Raw genomic sequence first — 23,905 nt, 5'->3', positions numbered from 1 at the left:
TCATTGTCCCAGCATCGTCTCATGGGAGTTAGTAGACATACATGTTCATTAGGTGAACAATGAATATTCATGTTTATATATCTGAAGGTAATAAGCACTTAGGAGTCATGAATATTTATTGTTCATCATCCGGTCTATGTTAATTGGACAATGAATGTGAAGCAACTTCCAAGAGTTGATATCAATATCATATTTCTATTTTGGAACGTACAACTTTTCTCATACTCAGCATAGCACTTCCTCCATGTAATGTACATATACACATTAAAGGGGCAAAAACTGAGTTTATACATATTTTGGCACATTCTTTGCTGTATATTTAAAAGGTACTCGCATTATTGTACCTACTGAAGCATACTTAACCAACACTTGCAAATGACTGAACTATTAGGATATAACGCTGAAATGATCCGATAACGTCATTTATCAAACGTATCAAAAATTGTTCTTGAAACTCCTACTATGGAATGAACTGTTCTGACAATGCCAGAAGAAAATTATGTTATAGAAGACGTGCATCAACATTAACATTATACTGGAATGTGGTGTTATGCAAGTATTTTCACTTGAGTAAAATGCTTACAAGCTCGGCTTGTGCCTCTTTAAAAAGATACACTGCAGACACTGCATTGAATGTTGTCATATATATTTATTGCTTAAAATATTGTCTATACTACACCCCCAGTAATATACTAAATACAGTCCCTGATGTTTATTTACAAGACAAAACAAATAATTAACTGGCAAAGCATTGCTTTCTTGCGAATCATATTCATTCAGCATACACTGAACAACGGGACTTTTTTGAAAATGATTTCATCTGTGAACAAGGAGACTCTATATTACAATGACAATCAATCATGTTGTAACAAGAACTGGCTGATTTAGAGGATCATGATGTTGATAAGAACTCTGTATCAAAATAATTCCTACTTTGAGTAGAGTCCACAAACAATTGAAAGTGTGTCTCACTACGGAAACGATTGAAAAATACAACTGAAACAACACTTCTAGATTTGATTGTTGACTTTGGAAACAACACACTATAGGAACGTCGAGCGGTTCCTAGCAACTATATATGTTGCTAAATAACACAGTTTTGGCCATTCCATTGTTACAGCTTGATCAATTTTCATTGGTACTTCCAGTGTCTTGGCTTGGCTGAAATTAGACATACAAGTAAATGTACACATTTCTACTTGCAAAGTCAATCTCAAGTTGTCATATTCCATCTAATCCTTTTTTTTCAACATAAATAATTTTTTCATAATAATACATGTAACACTTTTGATTGCTCTGACTCTTCATAAATTCGTCTTCTACCATTTTGAGGGAAATTTAAAGTGACATAGAACACCGACAATCAACAAACACTCAATGAAGCAACTGCGATGCTTTGTTTCTGTAGACACAAAATTTGGCTATTAAAAGTCTACAGAGCAAACACCACGCTAATCTTGCCGGCGCTGTAAAGAGCCTTTGCAACACTAAGCTTGCCGGCGCTGTAAGAGCCTTTGTCACTATAGGTTTATAAATCTGAATATTTTTGAATGCAGTGTTTGGCTGACTTTGTTCAAACTGTGGTTCTTCCCACACTATGGGTTCCAGCTTGCGATTTCGTCCCACATAGTGGATTCCGGCCTAGTAAAAGGTAAGTTGATCAATTCACACAACATTCATAGCATATCTTTGAAGAGAGTAAATTAAGCAGATCAGTAACTTACTTGTCCTACTTATTTTCCATTGCATATATATAAATATTGCAAACCTATTCACACCTATTTCCTAATGGAATGGGCTGACCCTCCATATAAAATAGAAGGACAAAACCAACTGTTTGTCAGAAATAGGGTGTACAAGTTAAACTTTTGTAAATTTTGATTCTATCTACCACTCATCAACTATGATTTTTTTTTGTACAAATAGTGACATGGACATGGTTCATACACAAACTTTCTGTCATACATGACACGTATATTAATAACATGACTGATAAAAAAAACAGATCATATTTTATAACATTGCAGATAAAATCAGTAATTGCGAATAATTTCTTTGGAAGCTCAATTTTAACATAACTATTAATATTATAAGCAAGGCAATGCAAAGTTACAATAGAAACCAGTTAACCTAAAACAGGATATTGTATAACTTGACAAATATGAACTATGTTACATTTAATTGTCTGACTCAACAAAAACTTAGCAACACTGTTATATTTTCTTTGCTTGAGCTACCTTTTGGTGATTTGCAAGGACTAAAATGTAACAGTTTTGCTCAAGCCAGACAATACAATATAGCAATGTTAGTAAGATATTTATCAAAAACACATGATACAATGTAGCAATTTTAGGTAAGATATTTGTCAAGCCAGATGATACAATGTAGCAATGTTAGTAAGATATTGTCAAGCCAGGTGATACAATGTAGCAATTTTAGTAAGATATTGTCAAGCCAGATGATACCATGTAGCAATTTTAGTAAAATATTTGTCAAACCAGGCAATACAATGTAGCAATGTTAGTAAGATATTTGTCAAGGCTTATACGTTCTGTTAGATCTATAACTAGTTTCTATTGAACACAAGATGATGTAAAACTATGCTGCAATTCAGATTGCAGTTTCCCTTCACTACAATCCAATGTTTTGGAAAGACTTGAAGAATAGTACTTTTTTTAAAATACAGAAACTAAAGAAGCAGGCAAGGTGTCAATCATTTTAAGCTATACAAATCAGAAAATACAGTATTCAATGAACATCAATAACAACAATTTCATGCAAGAATAAGTCATTTTCTATAAACCAAACATCAGATCCTGCACGTACGAAACGTAGAATGCGTGTGTAAAACTGTCTTTCAGTCTATATAATGATTAAAATGCATGAAGTATGTTTGGTAATTAAGTTCATAAAAATTTAACTTCGTATTGCACCAAAATTGTCAAGTAGCTCACCAACGCTTTTGCCAGGTATCCACAATGGCTTCATCAGTGTTTTCTGAAGTCACGACGCATGCATCACATCAGATAATTGTCCCAAAATCTCAGAAGTTGGTAATGTCCCCGTTATGGTTCATAGATGGTTGTAAAGTCCAAACATGAATCGCTTCCTTAATCCCTCACCTATTGTCTGAAGTCACACATGTGTCATGACTTCAGAAAACATTAACAAAGCCAGGGTGTACACCTGGTGAAAGCTTTGATGAGCTACTTAAAAAATATTGGTGCGATGCGACATTATATTCATGAATTTAGACTGAACATTTGCACAGGTGAGTTTCCATCATGTTTGGTAATGTTGTATGGTTCATTATATAATTGTATCAGTGTTGTTATAATATGCTGTGATAATGTCCCATCTTACACCACACAATCACATCAATACTATGTTCACAAAGTGACATATTAATTTTCTACAAATTTTTAAGAGTTTCTATTAGAAAAAATAGCAAAATATACAATCCTGCCAACATGATAATTATTATCAAGTAAGACTAATAGTACAGTGTCAAGGTTACTAGTTTCCCGTTCTTTACATATTCATTATTTGTTACCAGCAAGATGGGGCAACGCATCAATTTATTATTAAAATTCTTTACTATCACCCAAAGTATTCTGGGATTTTATTTCATAGAAACTCACTATTTTTTTTCATTGGTAGGGTCAAATATCAATCATAAAAATTCACAAGTTTGTACTTTATGCTCAATAAAATTGTGTTATTTCCGCTCAATAAAATCATGTTATTTCTTAAGGTTAAAAGAAACACACCATTAAAGCAATATTATGGCTAGGATTCGGACTATTATTGATATTACTAATTATTTTATGATTTCAATAAATATGATAATTTAGCTACATGTTTAGTCTTTGTTGTTCCATTGCATGACATCACAGGTTGTACATCGGTTCTTGTAAAACATCGTCTAACACGACAAATACATGTTAAACATGGCAACACATCCAAACTAATCCTCCTAGCACATGTCAGACACTTGAACAGGAGGAACCATTTGATATAAAAACTAATTTTGAATACATTGATGACTCAGCTATGCCACTAATTAGGGTTGTTAGGAAGCCATTGAAGGTTACCCAACTGACTGAAAAACGTACACAAGTATAATTTTCTAAAAGAGGAACACCACTGCAGGAAATGAAGACATTTTCATAAATTATGGGTTCTGGAGAAACCTTTCATGATCTTACATCACTTACATTACGTGCAACTGCCACAAAACACTGAGTTGAAACTTGCTCTGCATTCATTGTCCAGTAGAAGTCCTTGTTATGGACATGCATTGACTCATGAGAGTAAACAGGCATGCATTATAGCAGAACACTACGGATGTTATGTATGTGATGTAAAATTATGAAATGACTCTCCATAAGCAAACATTTTAAGGATTACATTTCCAAGAGTGGCATTCGCAATAAAGCAACAGAGTTTGTGGTTCTATGCTATGAAAATGACAGACCTTTTTGTCACAACTGTACTAGACATGCAGAGGAAAAATATGACTTGTGGTAATGGTGTTGACTCTTACTATCCAACAACGATACACCTACAGCAAATTCATATTGCGAACAAAACATAAACTTGTATGTTGCTATCATTTATCCGACATATCACATATGGTACAATGACTGCCATTCTATCAATCAAACATTCAACTTTTACAAGAAGACAGACACTTGCATAACAAAACTTCTGTAATGTTTACGGTAAGACTGTAACAATAGCGTACAACCTATGGTCATGTCAAAAAAAAGTTAAACAATATCAACACATTTTTAACAACATAAAGTTATTGTAGAAAACACAAAATACATCTGATATGAAATTAGTATCCCTTCCCCCATCTTTACAGATTACAAACAGAAAAACAAAATATACCCGGTACTTATAAAACAATATAAAGTAACATTCTATACAGTGCACAATCAGAGGACAATGAAGTGGCTATTAATTATCATAAAATTTGCATATCCATGAATACAATTAACATAAATGAATATTAATTGCCTCAGATTGTGCACTGGGTGTCTAATTCTCTCCTTGCATAACTTCACAGGATTTGATGTTTTGTGTTTTAAAGTCTGGCTTAGGACCCCTAAAAGTCCAAGGGAGGTCATTTTGTTTACACTGCCTCCATAAGTAGTCTGGATATTGGTTTGATAAGTTTTAAGCTCATGAGAAAGTTTTTCAACAGCTAATTTTCTTCAGAGCACAGGCCCAATAATTGGGCTACAAATGTAAACTTTCTAGCTACAATGTTACATTGTGATGAATCTCAGTGATGACAGCATCAGAATCAGAATGGGATTGAGAGTCCTACGAATTTGATTATGCAAGTTGAGTATTGACATGGATTGAACTACTGACTAATAAATACAACATAAGATACTTACTAAGGCTATATACTAAATTTAACAATACACATACTATGCTAAGTTCTACTCGGAGATTGTCAATGATAAAAACAAACAAATACATACATCATTCAAATAATATCTAAATACTAGAGACCATAACAATACTCATTAGGGGTGCTACAAAAATCTTTACTTCACAGACATAGATTATAGAAGCCCCTGAAACAACTGTTGACTGACAGTCATAAAACTGAAGTGGGACTCACTTATCTTTAAATCACAAACAAACACTATTATCAGCTGTGACACTAGACTGTAAGATACTGTAAACCACACAACAAAGTGAGCGATTCATAACTTCCACTGGTATTTGCTGCATGTTCTCCCCAGATAATGATAATAGACTCATGTTGTTCAAAATTTGCATAACAAAAGAAATGATCAGTATGTAAAATATGATTCTATTGTTTTCGAGAAATAATAGGGTAGACTCAAATATAGGTGTGGGGAGAACAGTACTGTCATATAGGGTCTGATATGATAATTGTATTATAGTACTGTTTTCTATATTTCAAAAGTAATGTTTGGTGATGTTTTTGAGAATGTAGTAGTACTAAATAGCCTGGAATCCATGCAGATGTGGATTTAAATTTTGATTTTCCCAATCTACGTGGATGGGGATTTAAATTTTGGTTTCCCATCTCGCCGTGATGGGAGAACCATTTCAAATTCCCATCCACAAGGATTCCAGGCTAAGTGGTAAATATCAATGAAGTGTTTCATGTTGTGGATGATCCAGTGAATCACTCGTTCACATACAATGTCCAAGTAAGTGTTGAACACAGTAGTGAATTTCGCTGTCTCAAAATATGGAAACAAAGGATTTGTTGTTGTAGATACTTCTATTAATCACTCACACACTTGGCATTTGTAGTGAGTGATTGACACAAAAATGAATTTTTCAATCAGAAATTACAGGAGTGCCCAAAATGACAAATCGTTTGGTTTATAATTTAGAAAGTGTCTACAATGATGAATTCATCAGTCCTTGTTGAATGGAGTACTTCTGTATACACTTGACGGTGTGTCAAATAGATCACAGAAGAACAATTTCCAATTTAGAATAGTTAACCTGCAATCAGCAAAAATTGAATATTCAAGTTTACAAGTATCTTAAAATACATCACAACTGAGGGTGCAATACACTGAGATCAGTATAGCTGACTTGCTAATATCAACTTTTATCGGATGAATATCAATACGTGCATCAGATTGAAAGAGCTACGATTCTATACATGGAAGAAAGTATAACATTATGCATTCCCTTTTCATGACATGGAGATCAATTCTAGTAGCATTATATACAAAAATCACATTCCACCTTATTGCTGTACAACATACACAAAGTTTTACATTGTTCAAATAAATACATTACGAGTACATGAACCGTTGATGCAATGGAAAAGTGGTTCTCATCAAACAACTTTATCACATTACTTTTCAAAGCAAATGTTGCATTCCAAGATTCAAAGATTCATCATTGCAAGCACTGTACCCTTATCACTGTAGAAACACTTCATGGAGTACTCACAGCGATGTATCTTCATTTTATAGTTTGTGGCTTGTGATTAACGAAAAAACCCATACCAACGAATTCCAGTCTATAGTTTCTAGCAAGCGATAATAGGAGTGCTCACAGTAATGGATCTTTCAGCTTACAGCGAGCGATAACGCGCTTGCCTACAATGTCAAATCTTTATCTATAGCTTGCTGCGAGCAATTTACGGGCGTGTTCTCAAAAAAAATGAATCTCTCAGTCTGAAGTATTCCATGAGAAATTGGCCTAAAGCTATAACCTCTCTCTCAGTCCGCCAAATGTGACTATAAAACTCTGTCTCTCTTTTAATATAAAAACAATATACATCTAGGGGAGCTCTGAAAATATGGGGGGTGATTTTTATTTGTTTGTGAGTCTGTCAATTAGTTCTTGAAGTGGTGCCAACTCTTTCCGATCAATTAGATTGAACTCCTGTACAAAGAAGACGAAGTGTTTGAATGATGTGTTGAGATGCGCTTCTTCTTGTAGCGAGATAACTTCCTGGAAATGCTGGTGATAAATATGTGCGTAAACACGGAACAGTCTCTTCAAGATAATCTTAGCCACAGGAAGGAAGTTCTTGGGAAATGGAACACCTACAAATGCAAATGATAATGGAGAGGTATATAGCTGCATGTAGTTATGTGTGCTCCATGTGTATTGAGTCATAGTTATGTGATCCACAGACAATGCATGTGTTCCATAGCAACCATTTGTACATGAAAAGGCCGATCTTTTTTTTCTTCATTTTTTTGTTAAATGATGTAATTCTGATATCAAATTCAGAAATGTAACTGCAAACTAAGTTTTCTCCAATTTGCTTAAGGTCCTTAATTATGGTAAATTGTGTGGTGTTAGCACCAGGATTTGTAGTCTGTTCAATGTAAGTGTAAAATACACTGTAGGGGTAACCTGATGCACAGGCCTGCTCAAGAAGACAGAAAAGGGTAGAACAATGCAACCACAGCATCATTCAGTCTCCTGGCAATCTGATCATACATGCTTCAATAAGTGCAACTGCCTACATACATTTTTTACATTTTGAAATGGCAAAAGTCATGAAAAAAGTGTATCTCCTAGTCTAGAAAAATAAGTGTTCTGTTCTTATCAGCAGCATTTACTGATATTGTTGAATTACATAGTGGAAGGTATGAAAGTACCATTACTCCACTGGTGTCACACCACCACAGGAAATATATTTGGAGAGTATGACATGCCTTATCAAATATGTACTTTAGCTTGACACAACCTGTCCCTACATATGACACTGACAGACAGACAGATATGCTGGCAGAGTTAGGTGTATAAAATAAGGTAGAGTATTGTTTTATTCTGACATTAGACTGTCGAAAGTCTATTCTGACATCAGTGAATTGATGTAATGTTCTATGTCTGTCCACAGCAGTCCAACCATGCATAGACTGTATCATTCTACAAATAACAATGCAGACTATATACCAATGACATCATCACTTGACAATTCTATTATGTTGATACATACAAACACGCATGCACACACACACACACACACACACACACACACACACACACACACACACTGTGACACACATACACACTGTGACACATATATACACAAACACCCACAAATACATGCACACTGAAAAACAGACACAAAAACACAGCCACAAACTGACATTGGTAAACATACATGTACAATACACACACAGGCAATCTGTCATACCTTTAGCTCCACTACACGTTTTGTTCACTTGTACTAAAAATAGACAATTCATTGCTTTTCCTCGTTTGAACACATGACTAATTGTGAATGAATAGACTGAGCAGAACTCAACTTTAGATGTACTGGGGTGTAACTGGCAACACCCTTAAGGATACTATTGTATACGGGTACAAATAACCTCAATGTAATTGTAAAATTGTATGTCTGTTCAACTGACATATGACACATGTTGACACCAAAACCATTGTTATAATATAAATGCTAAACTATTCTCTAAAGATAAAACAGCCGATTATGAATGCACTTGTTTACTGTGTAAAATGTATGTGTATTGTCTGTGAAAGTTCCATAAAAAACAACTGAAGCACTTAGTGACTAAAGTGGCACCTAAATAGGCTTTATCTGGGATGAGGTTGTTGTAAATCTTCACCTTTTAATGTTGCACTAGTTGCAACTGTAACATTATTGAAAATGACTTGCTACATATAACAACTTTAAGCATGGTATCGCACAGTACTGAATCACATGTGGGTAAACTTATTTGTAAAGCTGTACACGTCATATGGTGTAATAAATCCATTCAAATTGATTTTACGTCTGAACCCAAACATCAGCCCCGCCCCCACGAGTCACGATATCAAATTATGATTATTCTACTTATAGATGAAACAGACCTATAATTAACACATACAATGTCTAATAATTAATATTTACAATTAATATTTTCACAATTTTCACTGAAGATATTGTTGGCTGTCTGATCAAAACAATAATACCCTAGTCTAGTTCCTATACAGTATTGTTATGATTTATACCTTCACTCACTGTTAGAAACCACAGTTGACATCCGGACTAAAAATACTCCAGTTACTCAGGGTTTAAATATGACTATATTCAATAACGATTTACTACAACACTTAACACTTACATGCTATTCAGTCTTATTTAAATCATTTGAGAAATACTATTTCATAATCAAACTGACTTCGTTATTTGGTTAGAAAAATATTATACAAATATAACATATGGAAAGCAATTTAGAACTTGAAGCCCATTAGGTGATTAGAAAGGTAGAGGTTTCAACAGTAGTGAAACTTGACTATCATTTCCTGTTTTTCAATTTTTTTGCAAGATTATGTTTGGTCTGTTAAAATTATTATTAACATGTCATAGTGACTTTTAAAACAAATGACTTAGTATTCATAACTTTGTTGACCCAAACCCAGCACTGACATAATATTTTGTCATGACCAAATAATGGATGCTTTATTTAGTACTATGGCTGTTGTGTACAACTGTTAACATCAGAGCATGGTGGAACAAAACCTGTTACAAACAGGGAATGTAAACAACTAAATTGGATTAATAACACTTGGCACAGCAGGTTGGAAGTACAGAGACTTATATTACATTTCATCATTTGATAAGAACAGTTTTATGGCCACTTTACATAATAGTTGACATTCACAAACAAATTTCTGGTTCCCCTGGCATTTCATCTACACATAAAGAGGCCATAAAACTGTTCTTATCAAACCATGGTGTGTAATACAAGTTCCAACACCCTGAGCCAAGTGTTATTTATCAAATTCATTTGTTTACTTCCCTTGTTTGTAACAGATTCTGTTCATCCATGGTCTGATGTTGGCAGTTGTATGTTTGGCGTGTCTACTTTAAGTTCTTCACATGTTGGTAATGGTATAGAAACATAGTGGGTGGAGAGCAGATGAGAGCAGTGGTCATTTGTGATGGATAATACAAATTAGGTATATGCTAGGGAGTCTAACCTTATTTCTATCACTCATAGAACCTAAATATAACTCCCTAGCTTGACTACAATGTGTACTTTTTGTGAAGTGGATGATGCAAATTAGGTATATGCTAGGGAGTCTAATCTTATTTCTATCACTCATAGAACCTAAATATAACTCCCTAGCTTGACTACAATGTGTACTTTTTGTAAAATCAGTCCACTGTTCAACATTCATGATAGTGGAAATACCTGATTATCACCAGTACTTGGTTTGCCAGTGATATCTATATATATCCTTTGAATTGAGGGTTACACCATGTACACGTAACCATACAATGTTTCAACCATATCTCTGCCTGTCTGCCCTCATTTCCTTTTATTTATTTCTGTTTAAACAATTGTGACTTGGTAGTCTGAAAGGTTTGTCAATGTTTGCACTTTTGTAACCATACTGTTTAGCTAAACACCTCTTAACTGTTTTACAGCGTGTACACAATGACAAATTTTTGTGTCTAATAACTACATACACTGTAAACTCTACCTAAGTTCCCCCTAAGTTATTATTTAACCAGAGTTCGCAACACTAAGGGTCAAATATGCACCCACAGAAGAACCAAATCAAACCTTTAAGTACATTGTAGCATGGTTTTAGCCACTATGGGGCACAAATATCATTCACAAAGAGTAGTACCATAGTAACATGACCCTATGCTTCAAACACCATGAATGGATGTGTGATTTCATTCCAAAGATTTAACACAAAGTCTTACCTATTTTTGAGGGAAATAACATTTCATCATCTAACTGGTCTTGTACCCATGTCATTAAATAATCAATATATTTCGGAGCTGAACATTTAATTGGTTTCTTCACTGTAGTACCGTCTGCCCAATGATATTCATACCTGATGGGTAAAAATACAGATGTATCACTTAAAAATTAAAGCCCAAGTACATTCAGCTGTAACTTGTAGTTTCTATTAATTTTTCATGTTTAAGTACAGGTATAAATGAAACCTTTACAGGACATGAAATCATTAATGGTTAATTCGTTTTGATTAGCTGTACTGTAATATATTCCTTTATGAATGAAGTACAGATGCATATGTATACAGTTGGTCTCAGATTCAGATTCAGATCTGAGGCCAATCTGAGTCTAGTCTCATATTGAGCCTCGGATTCGATGACACCTAACAAAATCAGTTTTACAAAGAAGTAATATGTTAAGACTACAAAGAAATGGTCTCACTTTACACCCACCATAGAATGTTACCTCTGCACACTTTTAAACAAGATTCAAATCTTTATACAACTTTAATACAAGGCCATGTCCCAGATACATCATTGGAATAAGTGCCTACCAACCAACCCACAAACATACATCTGCTGAACTTTGACCTATGATGAATATCTTGGTGACAAGCTTTTTATCTCTATTTCAGACAATTGCCAAAACAAAAGTTTTACAAGCCAAGGTATTACCTATTCTGTCAAGTGGGTGTGAAGGGGGGGGGGGGGCACTATTTCCTGTAGTCTCAATGGTGTTATTTCTTGTTTGATGACTATTGATTATAAGTGATGAAGATGAATCTAAGTCTCAATATGAGACTAGCCTCAGATTGGAGGCATCTGAATCTGAATCTAAGACCAATTGGCCTTTCAACAATTTGCCATGGTTGCACTCTACTTCCTGTCTGTATTTACCTTGGGATATACATAGTATAGGTTACTTGGTTAATCATAGAGCACTGCTGCTTTCCTTGATGTCTGAACAATACAAAAAACATCCCTGATTTACACTTCTACAGAATACCAATGACAAAGCTCTTAAGAAATGGTACTATGAGGTGATGATACCCCCAATTTGAGTGAGGGCGCTGTTATTGCAGCTTCCTGTTTACAGGATGTTGATAGGTTTTGTCACATTCTGATTATACATGATTAAATGAGCCTGACATCACAAATAGGTTAAAACATGCAAACATTATACTTACTTTGGTCCAGCGGACATTACTGGACATGTGTCTGGCGTACAGAATTCTGTTATCGTACCATATAGCATGTTAATTTGATTGAAAAAGTCTACAGCTGTAATAAATAAACAAACAAACAATCGATAAATAAATAAATAAACAAATGAATAAAGTTATCCTTTGATTGTTCTGTAATGGTGACACACCAGAACAGAAATCTGAACTTGACCCATCACAACAAATAAGTTTTATGTGCAAATGTGGAGTCGGTACGGCAAACCATCTAGGCCTCCTATACTATACTAAACTTTTTATTGGCAACATCCGCGGAGTCATGACAGCTGAATGGTTAGAGTGACTGGCTTGGAATCTGCAGGTTGCTGGTTTGAGTGTCATCACAGCTGTTTGTTTGTGAATGGCTTAAGTCCTAAGGCAAGATTTGAACTGCACCTCAGTCAACCCAGCTATATCATTCAATTAATTGAGTACCTGCTAGGATAGAGGTTGCAAGTGGGTATGTCTGTGTGCATTTATTATTGTGTACATGTTAGCTAGTTCCTTTGTACACAGGTGAAGATAGACTGTCTGGGATTAATAAATAGTCTACTTTTAGGCTGATAAGATATTGTCGGTGTCATCAAAAATTAACAACAACACTCACTATGAAATCCGGACCTGTTATATATGAACATAGGACAACTTAACAGTTTCTATAGTAACAGTTACAATGTTGGCAATTAAAACTAACATTCTCTCTTGGCAAGTGAAGATATGAGTCCAATACTGCAAATTTACTTTTATTATCGTTGCAACATGTGGCCGCCTGTAAAAAGTCAGCTAATGTTGACAACTGTGATATGGCCTGATACCATAGGTTCTACTGAACAAGTTGACGCCATTAACTCAAGGGTCACTTCAATATACTGATAAAGCATGCAACAACAGTATGCTGTGTCCACCACACCTTTACCAGTTTATAATTTGACACTTTCCTTGAACTAATCAACGTCCCCTCCTTCCCTAAAGTTCATCTAATCATTCCCAGATTTCCAGTTCACCAAAGATATATGTATAAAATATGCAGCTTGCTGATTCAGCCATATAAGTTTTGAGTCTACAATAACAGTGTTAACACAGTAGATGCAGCCATATTGTGCACTGGGTGATATGACTCCACCTCTGCTCACTTGTCATTGTGGGTCATGTGTTTACCACAGCAATACGCAGTAACAATACAAGCCGAAGGTCAAGTTCGTTTTGTCTGCATCTCAAAAGTACCTACATTGTTATAACAATACTCTATTATCAAGTGCAATAACAATTTAAGGCCTTCTGTTTTTTTAAAGTTTCTATTGTTCCTGGCAATCGTGTCTCTGCCTTTTTTCTCTCTTTTGTCGGATGATCTAACAAGTAAAGCACTTACTGTTTACAGCAACCCACTCATTGAGGTCCTCTCCTTCTGGCAGTACAACAGCTTGGCGCAAATTGCCACTTCCTAGAGTAGCTTCAGCATGTTTCATCAAATCATACTGGTGTGTTCCTTCTGGGATGTTTTTCTTCGGCTTAAAGGTTCTAGTTGATTTACCCCCACTGAAAACAAACCACACAGCATCAACATAATGAGATCACCCCAAGACCAAAATAACTCTCTCTGGATCTAAAATAGTATGCCATTTCAGATCATTTCTTAAAGCACGAACATACCTCAACCATTTGCGGTCCATTTTGTGTTGTGCAGTATAACATTAGGTGATTAATAATTCACTTCTGTAGGACAGCTTTCGACAATGATTACTGACAGCTAGGCTAAGTTGGTACAAAAGCATTAACATGCCTTGTGACCCGGTACAAAGTGTATGTATACAGTAGAAGTTCTGCTCTCACGACCTGTGATGTATACTGACATGTACAATATCCCACTGTGTAAAAACCTGACTTAACCTTTCCCCTCGCATCATATATATCCATTTCATCATTCCTACTTCAACATAATAAACGTACCTTTTCATAAACATTTCCTTGTATGGAATGATTGATAGATCTGGTACAGTTATCATATGAGGAATTATGATTCATCAAAAATTAAATGATATTTAATATAACTTGTTTTATTCATAATGATATTTGTTATTATAATAATAATAATAATATAATAATAATTGATTTCGAGTACCAGCGAGTCATACACCAAAAAATTGCAAAAAACAAAAACAAAACCCACACAAAAAGATTCTTTACAATTGTTAAAAACAATCCATCAAATATCTTTCAAAAATTTACTGTTTCAAATCACAAAATCAGCTGATGATGATGATGATAATGATGATGATGATGCCATTATTACAATAATTACAATTATGAGTACACTACATGTGTATATTGTTTATTGAAATCAACAAGTACAAATTAACAGAAACTTAAAAATGTACCCCAAACTCCATAACGAGTAATTAGGACAGTATCAGTGGTTTCGTTAGAGGTTGTCAGCAAAAGTACATTTGAAATATGAGTCAAAATATTCCAAGTCACCATTTTTTCCCCCATTTTTCATAAATTATGCTTGAGGAGGTATAATTATATTATTCCCCAATATTTTACTTCATTCAGCTGGAATATACTCGTGACCTAAGGCTTTGTCATGTCTTGCCTAGCAACTGGTAGTGACAAGGCCCCTTATGTCACTCATTTTTTTCTATTTCTTGGCTGAATGAAGAAAACTTGTGGAATAATATCAAATGTCTCAGTAAAGATGTCTAGATAAATTATCTATACATCATTATTAATTACCATATAAATGAGTTGATACTGATAGTAACCATGGGAACACTTAAATACTGTTTGTATTTAGCAAATACTTGCTAAGATGCATATATTAGATAAATTACTGTTAGTAAATTATTATTTTTGACACAAGTGTTATATTTATAGCATATCCATATGGACAGCTGTATATGTATACATGTACATGTACAGTATATTTTCTATTTTCTATCTCTGTCTATTGTTGCTGTGGCTGGTTATGGCTTTGTTTGAATGAATGATATTACTTTCTTGTAGCACTGACAACCAATCTGCTAATTGAGGTATTTGCATGATAGATGTATAATTTTCGGAATGATCAAATATACATGGATTGTGACACATTAAAAAATATAACCTTGAATTGATGTATCTTTTTCATAATGCATGTAGTGTGATAATAACACTAAATCTATCCAGCAGGTATGACACTGTTCATATTCTTGTAACTTACATGCAGAAGAGAGCAGTATAATTTCTCAAGAGTGAATCAAACAAGAAGCCTCTCAAATGGTTCATCATCTTAGCCCTCTTGTGAACACATTATCATGGTGAGAATCATCCCATAGCCTTGATTCTGACCTCTTTCAGACCATGGATCTATTATTATAGATCTATGTTCAGACTGAGTTGAGACAGGGCATAGCCAAAATCAACAACAAGCCTAGAGTCTTGGCTATATTGTCCTTGTCTAGCAGGAAGTGATAGTGTGATCCAAAAAAAAACATCCACACCTTACTGGCTAATAAAAGAGCCAACTCTAAATATAATCAATATAACTACACCACATCAATGAACAAATCTTTATGTTTAAGCACACTCAAATTTGTCCACGATTTAACATAATTCAGATTCTACAATTTACTTTGTTTTTGTGCATTTCACTGACACATCCAAAACATGGAAATCAAACAGAAAAATTGTCTAAAAGATACTGTCAAATGATAGCACAGGAATAAGCTTCCACAGTTGGTTGAGTTTACAATGGCTGCATTCACTACACTAGAATTATTGTCAAACACTATCACCTCAGGACATGGGCTTTTACATTTGTGAAATGCCTAATCGCCCCAAGGGTGGATACGCTGTTGGTCCGGAGACAAAAAAAATATGCCCATACTGGAGCTGTGCTATTTCTAGTAATGTACATGTCAAGCTTGGATGTATTATTACTCTCAGTAATACATTGATGTGTGTACATGTATGTGTTTAATATAAACATGTCAGAGTATGTTAATGTTGAAGATATACACATTGTATGCTGATCATTATGCAAATTACCGTGTCATTGATATGTAAGTTATTATGTAAACGAGTCGCCTCCTTGAAATCTATCATGGGGAGAACACTGCTCAGGCAAGAAATAATGAAAGATTGTAGGTACTATATCACTGGTATTATCAGACCTATCAGATTAGACTCTCTCACAGTCCTGAGCTTTGCATTACTAAAAGAATTAGCTTAGCTTTAATTTTAGTAATGCGAAGCTCCGGACTGTGAGAGTGTCTACTATCAGATATGATGAAGCTGTCAGAGACCACAAAAAAGAACAAGGGGGACGGTTTTGACTTTTCCTCACCATTTTTGCTACATTGAATGAATATGAAGAGTCTGTTTGTATTTGACTATCTATCTTGACAATCATCTGATGCAAAGCTACAGATAGCCTCTCGATTTTCTATTTTTAGAAATAGAATGACAGAGTTTGGCGCCAATTCATTTTGATAGATGAATGAGCAAAGAATTTTGACACTAGCGGTGGACTGCAGTTGACATGTGCCTGGCAACAATCTGATACTAAGGACAGCATGATTTCTAAATTACAATATATACTAATGCACTCAGATAAATCCCCTCCACTGTCAATATACTGATAATACAAATGATATATTGCTGTAATAGCACTAATTTTATGGAGCTAAGAGTTATTGTTTTTATCATATTTCATTGCAAAATAAACCACAATAATTTCAATGACTTTGGTTACAATTAGTGTGCAGCATTTGCCATACATTGTACATTGTACATTGTACAATGATTTTGTTTGGTGAATTGAGTCACCATAGACCATACACGAAGTAGGGTCTATGAATTGACTAGGGAACTCAGGTAGATTTTAGCTAATTACTGCCTTTGGCAAAAACAACTGATTTTGGCATTTACAATAATGTAACAGGTGAAAACCAAACGTGAAAAGTTGTAATTTTGTTTCACTATGATCTTGTTTTCTGTTTTTGTTGACTCACTATTAAACACTGAAGAAATACTTGTTTCACACCAAGTTATGGTTGTGTGGGCAGCACTGGTAGTACTAATGTCATGTAATGGTGAAAACTGTTGATTTGCTTTGACACCTCTACAAACTATATAGATTGAACAGTTTTAAATTGTATGGTCATATTTACACTATGACTAAAGTACAATACAATACCAGAACAGGTGGTTTGGAGAAGTACAGATGGACATCAATCTGATGAAAATCTGATGTAGTGTACACATCATGAATTCCTTTGGCTGTTACCTTTACTGTCGTTTGTACAGATGCACATCAATCTAATTAAAACCTGATGTAGTGTACACATCTCAAATTCTTTTTGGCTGTTAGCTTTACTGTCGTTTGTTCTTTTGTGAGTGCTTGTTACATACACCAAAATTATGGTACAATGTATAGACATATATGCAAGTTTTACCAGCTTTCCCTCCTCTGTTATCAGGGTTCCCAAAACCTTAGCAGAGCCACATTTGTGGTGCATCAAAATCATGTTACCTATCTGTCTGTCTATCTATCTATCTGTATTAAAGACAAAATTAGACTTCTCTTGAAGTTGAAATAAACACAGATTCAATGAAACACAGATACATGTATGCCCTATATAATGTATTTTTAGTTCACACAATTATTCAATAATTAGCAAGTTATGTGAATTTAATTAATGATTTGCAAAAAGTAATTTCATCAATTTGTTTCAATAACCCTAGTGCACTAGTTGATAAATGAGAACCAGGAGACATTGTTATTGGGTTATTTCACAACACAGGGATGGTTGGATACTATAGCTGCTATACTATGCTGAGGTCATGGTTAGCTATTAAACTTACTAACATGTGTATACATGGGACCACTTGACATGACATCAATCCTGACACTGTCACCTACTTCACAATTCTAGTCTTTCATAGTTTCATATCATTGACCATATATATTTATATATATATATATATACAAATACACCAATCACTGTTACCAACAGTGGACATAATATGTGCAAGTGAAGTTGGACACATTTGAGCAGAAACTATGGAATTTATACCCTGGTCATTCTACATTGCAACAACTGTATGTCTACAAAATGTATGTCGATGGTTCTGTGGTATTCAACATAAGTCAAAATATTCAGATTTGACCTGACCAACATCGCTGAATACGCTCGACTCCTAACATAATTTTTCAACTCAGTCTTTGTCTGTTATGTTTTTCTTATACAATGTACAGGTCAATATAAATAACTCTATCCCCTACCGGTATATTTTGTTATGGTTAACTTTGTAGCAGTTGGATTACAGTATATGTAGGTAGGTAAAATTTACCAGGGCTCAAAATTAGCAGTAGTACAGGACACATGGACTACTAAACATTGTATCTAGACTACCAAATTAGCAGTAGTCCAGGATACATAGACTACTAAACATTGTATCTAGACTACCAAATTAGCAGTAGTCCAGGACACATAGACTACTAAACATTGTATCTAGACTACCAAATTAGCAGTAGTCCAGGACACATAGACTACTAAACATTGTATCTAGACTACCAAATTAGCAGTAGTCCAGGACACAGAGACTACTAAACATTGTATCTAGCCTACCAAATTAGCAGTAGTCCAGGACACATAGACTACTAAACATTGTATCTAGACTACCAAACTAGCAGTAGTCCAGTGTACATAGACTACTAAACATATCTGGACTACCAAATTAGCAGTAGTCCAGGACACAGAGACTACTAAACATTGTATCTAGCCTACCAAATTAGCAGTAGTCCAGGACACAGAGACTACTAAACATTGTATCTAGACTACCAAATTAGTAATAGTCCAGGACAGTGACTACTAACATTGTATCTAGACTACATTTGTTCTTATATTTGTTACTACGGTTACAAATCCTCAGTATAACACTGCTGTAAAATTTACATGATGTTTGAAATAGCATAGTATCAGAATTTACCTATATACAAATTGTACATGTACCTATATGTGATGAAGTAAACAATGAAAGTTACATTTTCTCTGAATTAAATCTATTTATATCATGTATGAAGTACCTATGTACTTGTACTGCTTCACTGTTTCATTCAAACTTTAAAATTCTATACAATAAAGTATCACAAGGTCCTTTTGTTTTTCAAAACAAGCAACAGTGCCCTATAACAATGACTGGTTTAACCTTTGACCTGACACCAGGCTTGTTATCTGATCATTTCAATTGATTGACTACAGAATCAAAAGACCTTGTAGGGAAGATCAATGAATCATCACAAATTATATGTGACAGTTTATGACTGACAAATTATAGACTATTTTCCTTTAAGATAAAAACTGGGTGTTTACTCACAATGTCTGCATTGTTTTCTGTCTACTCAAGGTCTAAATTCACTAAAATTCCAATTTTCATGGTGGTCTTTTTTTCAAATGTATTTAAAAATCATTCGATACTATTAACTACTTTTGTTTGTACACTTTGTTTGCTATGGTGGGTTGATAAAGTTTCTGTTACAGAGAGTGGAAACTTAAATCATGTAATTTAAGGTTACTAGTAACTATACATACATGTAAGTAGTTTAATTATTGATGCTGGGAACCTGGTAAAGCTAGGGATCAATCACAATGTTTCACTATACTGTTTTTTCCAGTGTATTATTGCGTATGCATACATCTGGACCCTGTGTCAGTGTGTACACTATAAAAATCAATGCATACACATGTAGCTCTATGTAACAATATTTGAAATGATGGAATGAGTAAATTTATAAATACCCATTACCCTCGAGTATAGTATGTGCACACACACACACACACACACACACACACACACACACACACACACACACACACACACACACACACACATATATGCATACATACGTATACGTATGTACATGTTATGATGTATGTATGCTACCTCCATACAGGCCAGGATATGTACATGTGCATAGCCTAAGACACATTGCTATTTATGACACACTTGTACTGGCTTGACAGTGTACTGACATTTTCAAGCCAGATAGCAAAATTTCTTGGCTAGTATGTACACATACATTGCCTGCTGGCTGTCAAACACCATATGTGTGTCATTCCTGTAATATAACATAAGCCACAAAAATAGTACTGCTGCCACCATGACTACACAAATATGGCAGGGTATTACTGCTATCTTTTATTTCAGTATTATAAATGTACTCTACATAAACATATGTCACCTTGATATCATTGCCAAAGTATTTAAATGCACATTTTTTTGGTGAATAAATATCACTGGTGACAATTTAAGAACCACAAAGAAATCATTAATTCATCATAGGCATTAGACAGTGTGTATTATACAATTCAATATATCAATACTGATATCGTCTCTGGCTATGTCGCAAAATAATGATCCACACTAAACTTACATGTTGGTACATGTATATGAATTACACTCAATCTAGTTTGTGTATCAACATATACATCATACCTACATGTACATTGTATAAAGTTAAACTATATATATATCTTAATATATCTATCTATCAATCAATCAATCAATCTATGTCTGTCTGTCTGCCTGTCTGTGTATCTATCTATCTACTTTATTTGTGTGTCAAGTATGTATGTATGTATGTATGTATGTATGTATGTATGTATGTATGTATGTATGTATGTATGTACGTACGTATGTGCGTGTGTGTGTGTGTGTGTGCCCTGAGCTGCCCTCTAAGCCAATTTGAGCCATTGACCCACACAATTTCTAGTGACACACCAAACTTTAGTGTTCCCCTATTTCTTATTTCCTATATCATATTTCTATGTGGGGACTCACAAAAAATGCCAGTTGTTATCACTCTGACCCACTACAATAAAATTTGGCTATCATTAGAGGGCACACTTGTCCCGACCAAAATAATGGTACAATGTACAGTATGGGGTACACATTTTACCAGATCCCCCCTTCTACATGTATTACTAGGGTTCTCAAACCTTACCAAAAATCACCAATAATGCATACACGTGTACATGAATATATGAGAGAAGATCCATAGTTTTATATACATGTATCATATTATATAGCCCTAAACAATATTAGTGAAAAAAAACTGACATTTACACTCTTTAAAAAGACACTCACAATTTTATCATTAACTTAGAATATCAAATTACGAATCTGATATAGCTGAATGTTCCTGACCCTGCAATATCAATATTTGACAATTGATACGAGTCAGTGTATACTGAACACAACTAGAAGGTTATTACGATGTATTGCCATTACATAGCCGTACCTTTATTGACCCACGCTGTATCCATTTCCAGGAAATCTGATTCCATTTCTTTGTATATATTAATCTAGATTACATCCTGAATAAGAACTGATGGCAGCATTTGATGTTATCTGATTTCAGTCTGGGATTATGGATATCGATATACACTGACCTACGTTCAATCCAATGTCAACCCTCCAGAATAGTCAGTTTTATGTTACCTCAATAAATTACAGTAATCCAAATGGATAATTATGAGTCAAAGTCCCAACTTAAAGAGATGTAATGTTTCCATACAATAAATACTGTACAGTCGTTTTAGGGGAAGTCCCCTATTTTTGTGTAGGAAACCCTATCTCCTTCATACTGTGCGACATAACCAATTTTATGAAAATACATAAATGTAGACTGAAATTCATACATGTATGATTATATCAACTGACTTCAGGTTAGGGGGTCAAATTCTGATCTCATATATATTTTAGATTCTTAGTGTTATTTGATTTCTTTTGCTTTCTATCTACCAAAAATTAATAATAATAATTTCTATTTATTAGCTATTACCGGAAATATGACATTTTGATTAAAATTGAAACATCATTATTTTGAAATTTCAAAGATTTGTGAAATATCAAATTGAAAAAAAAAAAAATAATTTGGCTTATGGTAGATTCAAAACAATACTGACTCCTACAAATAGATTTTGCTTAGGAACAGATGACATTTTCAAACATGCCCACTTTATTACCAAAATACAAAAACTTAATTATTGAATTTTAGAAAACAGAGTCTCAAGGGTAGGTAATTCCAGGTATTTTCTACGTAAATATTTACAGACATAAAATATTAAAATGTTTTAAATTCCAGAGGAAATGACGATTCCTGAGATTGTGTCTATGGTAGACTGTAAACAAAACAAAAGAACCAACACTGTTGTCAAGATTTAGGGGATAGATATGGCTGATTTCAAGGATACTTTATAGACAAAGAGACAAAGAATGTGCTGGCTTGTCATGGCTAAATTTAACTACAAATATGTGCTCAAGGAAATCAAACTCTTCTTCACCCCCCTCTCCCCTCCACTACTGCTGTGGTTCCTCCTTTTTGGATATGACAAGACTGTACACGATTTTCGAGTGAAAGAAAACCAACTCTCAGAGCCATTTCAATGTTCATAAGAAATATTAAAACAAAACTGATTTAAACAACTAGTTGTTGCTATTCTGTTGTATTTTGTTCTTATCTTCATTTTTTACTCAAAAATCATACACAGGAAATATATGTTGTTTCACCATTTCTCCATAGAATGAACAATATTATAGAGGAGACAGATGAAGACAGTTCCTAGAGTGCATATTTCAGAGCTTCATTGCAGGCTTACCAGTATATTGAATTTTATTCTATACAAGTTACAACCATGGAAACAAAGGCATTAGAATACAATAACACTTTAGCAAAGAATATTAATGACGTTGTGTTTATGACATTCAACTATACTAGATTATTTTACCATTATTTTATTTCAAATAGCCAAATACTAAATAGTAACAGCTGATACAAAATTAACTGAATGCACTCGTATTACAAATGTATATGATTCCAAATAAATCACTATTATTTTACAACCCTGTGTCCTGAAATATCTATTTTCTATTCTAATTTTGAGATTTAGATGTTGTTAATCGGTGTCAGTGAGTATATTTATCTATTCCAAGACATTGTTACACATTTTTTGTGCAACAGGCTGTATCTCATATCAGACCTATCCGAATCATTTTCATAAGTGAAACTACCAAAGTTTCTATATCGAAATAAAAGAAAACAAAATACTGTTTGCGAAAATACTGGAAACTTAACCGGTCCTAAATGAAATTGATAGTTATATGGGTCAGAAAACCCCTCCCAAGGATCTTTCGTATATCAACTCATTGCTAAAGAATGTTGTCAAAATTTCCAAGATGGCGATCATCGAGCATATCCAGTGAACGTTATACTTACAAAAGGAAGCTCATTTCTCCGCCGTTGTGTCTCAGCTACTGAAGGAGTTTCTGATCTCTTTGTATATAGGTATTGGTTGATTTGTAATGGCCAGGCGATCCCGAGTACTCGCTAACGCAGTGTTGGACTGAGAGCTCAGCAGGACGGCGACGGTGACCTCAGGTGTTGATCTCGTGAGATGCATGCAGCGGA

At 34.3% G+C, this 23,905-nt stretch overlaps 1 protein-coding gene across 1 annotated transcript; it reads right to left on the bottom strand.

The window, feature by feature from the left end:
- Nucleotides 1-614: 614 nt before the first annotated feature.
- Nucleotides 615-23,891, bottom strand: LOC144452243 (MOB kinase activator 1B). The gene is made up of 5 exons (XM_078143296.1): nt 23,714-23,891; nt 13,823-13,989; nt 12,421-12,514; nt 11,198-11,331; nt 615-7,568 (listed from the first exon to the last, which is right to left on the bottom strand). Exons 1-5 carry the CDS (start codon nt 23,725-23,727, stop codon nt 7,333-7,335), a joined length of 645 nt encoding a protein of 214 aa, XP_077999422.1. The 5' UTR covers nt 23,728-23,891; the 3' UTR covers nt 615-7,332.
- Between the last annotated feature and the right edge of the window lie 14 nt (nt 23,892-23,905).

This window comes from Glandiceps talaboti, chromosome 22 (assembly GCF_964340395.1).
Source record: "Glandiceps talaboti chromosome 22, keGlaTala1.1, whole genome shotgun sequence".
Taxonomy (NCBI): Eukaryota; Metazoa; Hemichordata; class Enteropneusta; family Spengelidae; genus Glandiceps; species Glandiceps talaboti.
This window is presented reverse-complemented; position numbering and strand designations above follow the sequence as displayed.

Bases quoted from the DNA above. Each gene is read 5' to 3' on its own strand.
- LOC144452243 (XM_078143296.1), bottom strand. The intron at 12,515-13,822 runs GTAAGTGCTTTA...TATTTATTACAG, and splicing joins TGAGTGGGTTGCTGTAAACA to CTGTAGACTTTTTCAATCAA. The intron at 7,569-11,197 runs GTAAGACTTTGT...TTGCATTTGTAG, and splicing joins GTTATTTCCCTCAAAAATAG to GTGTTCCATTTCCCAAGAAC.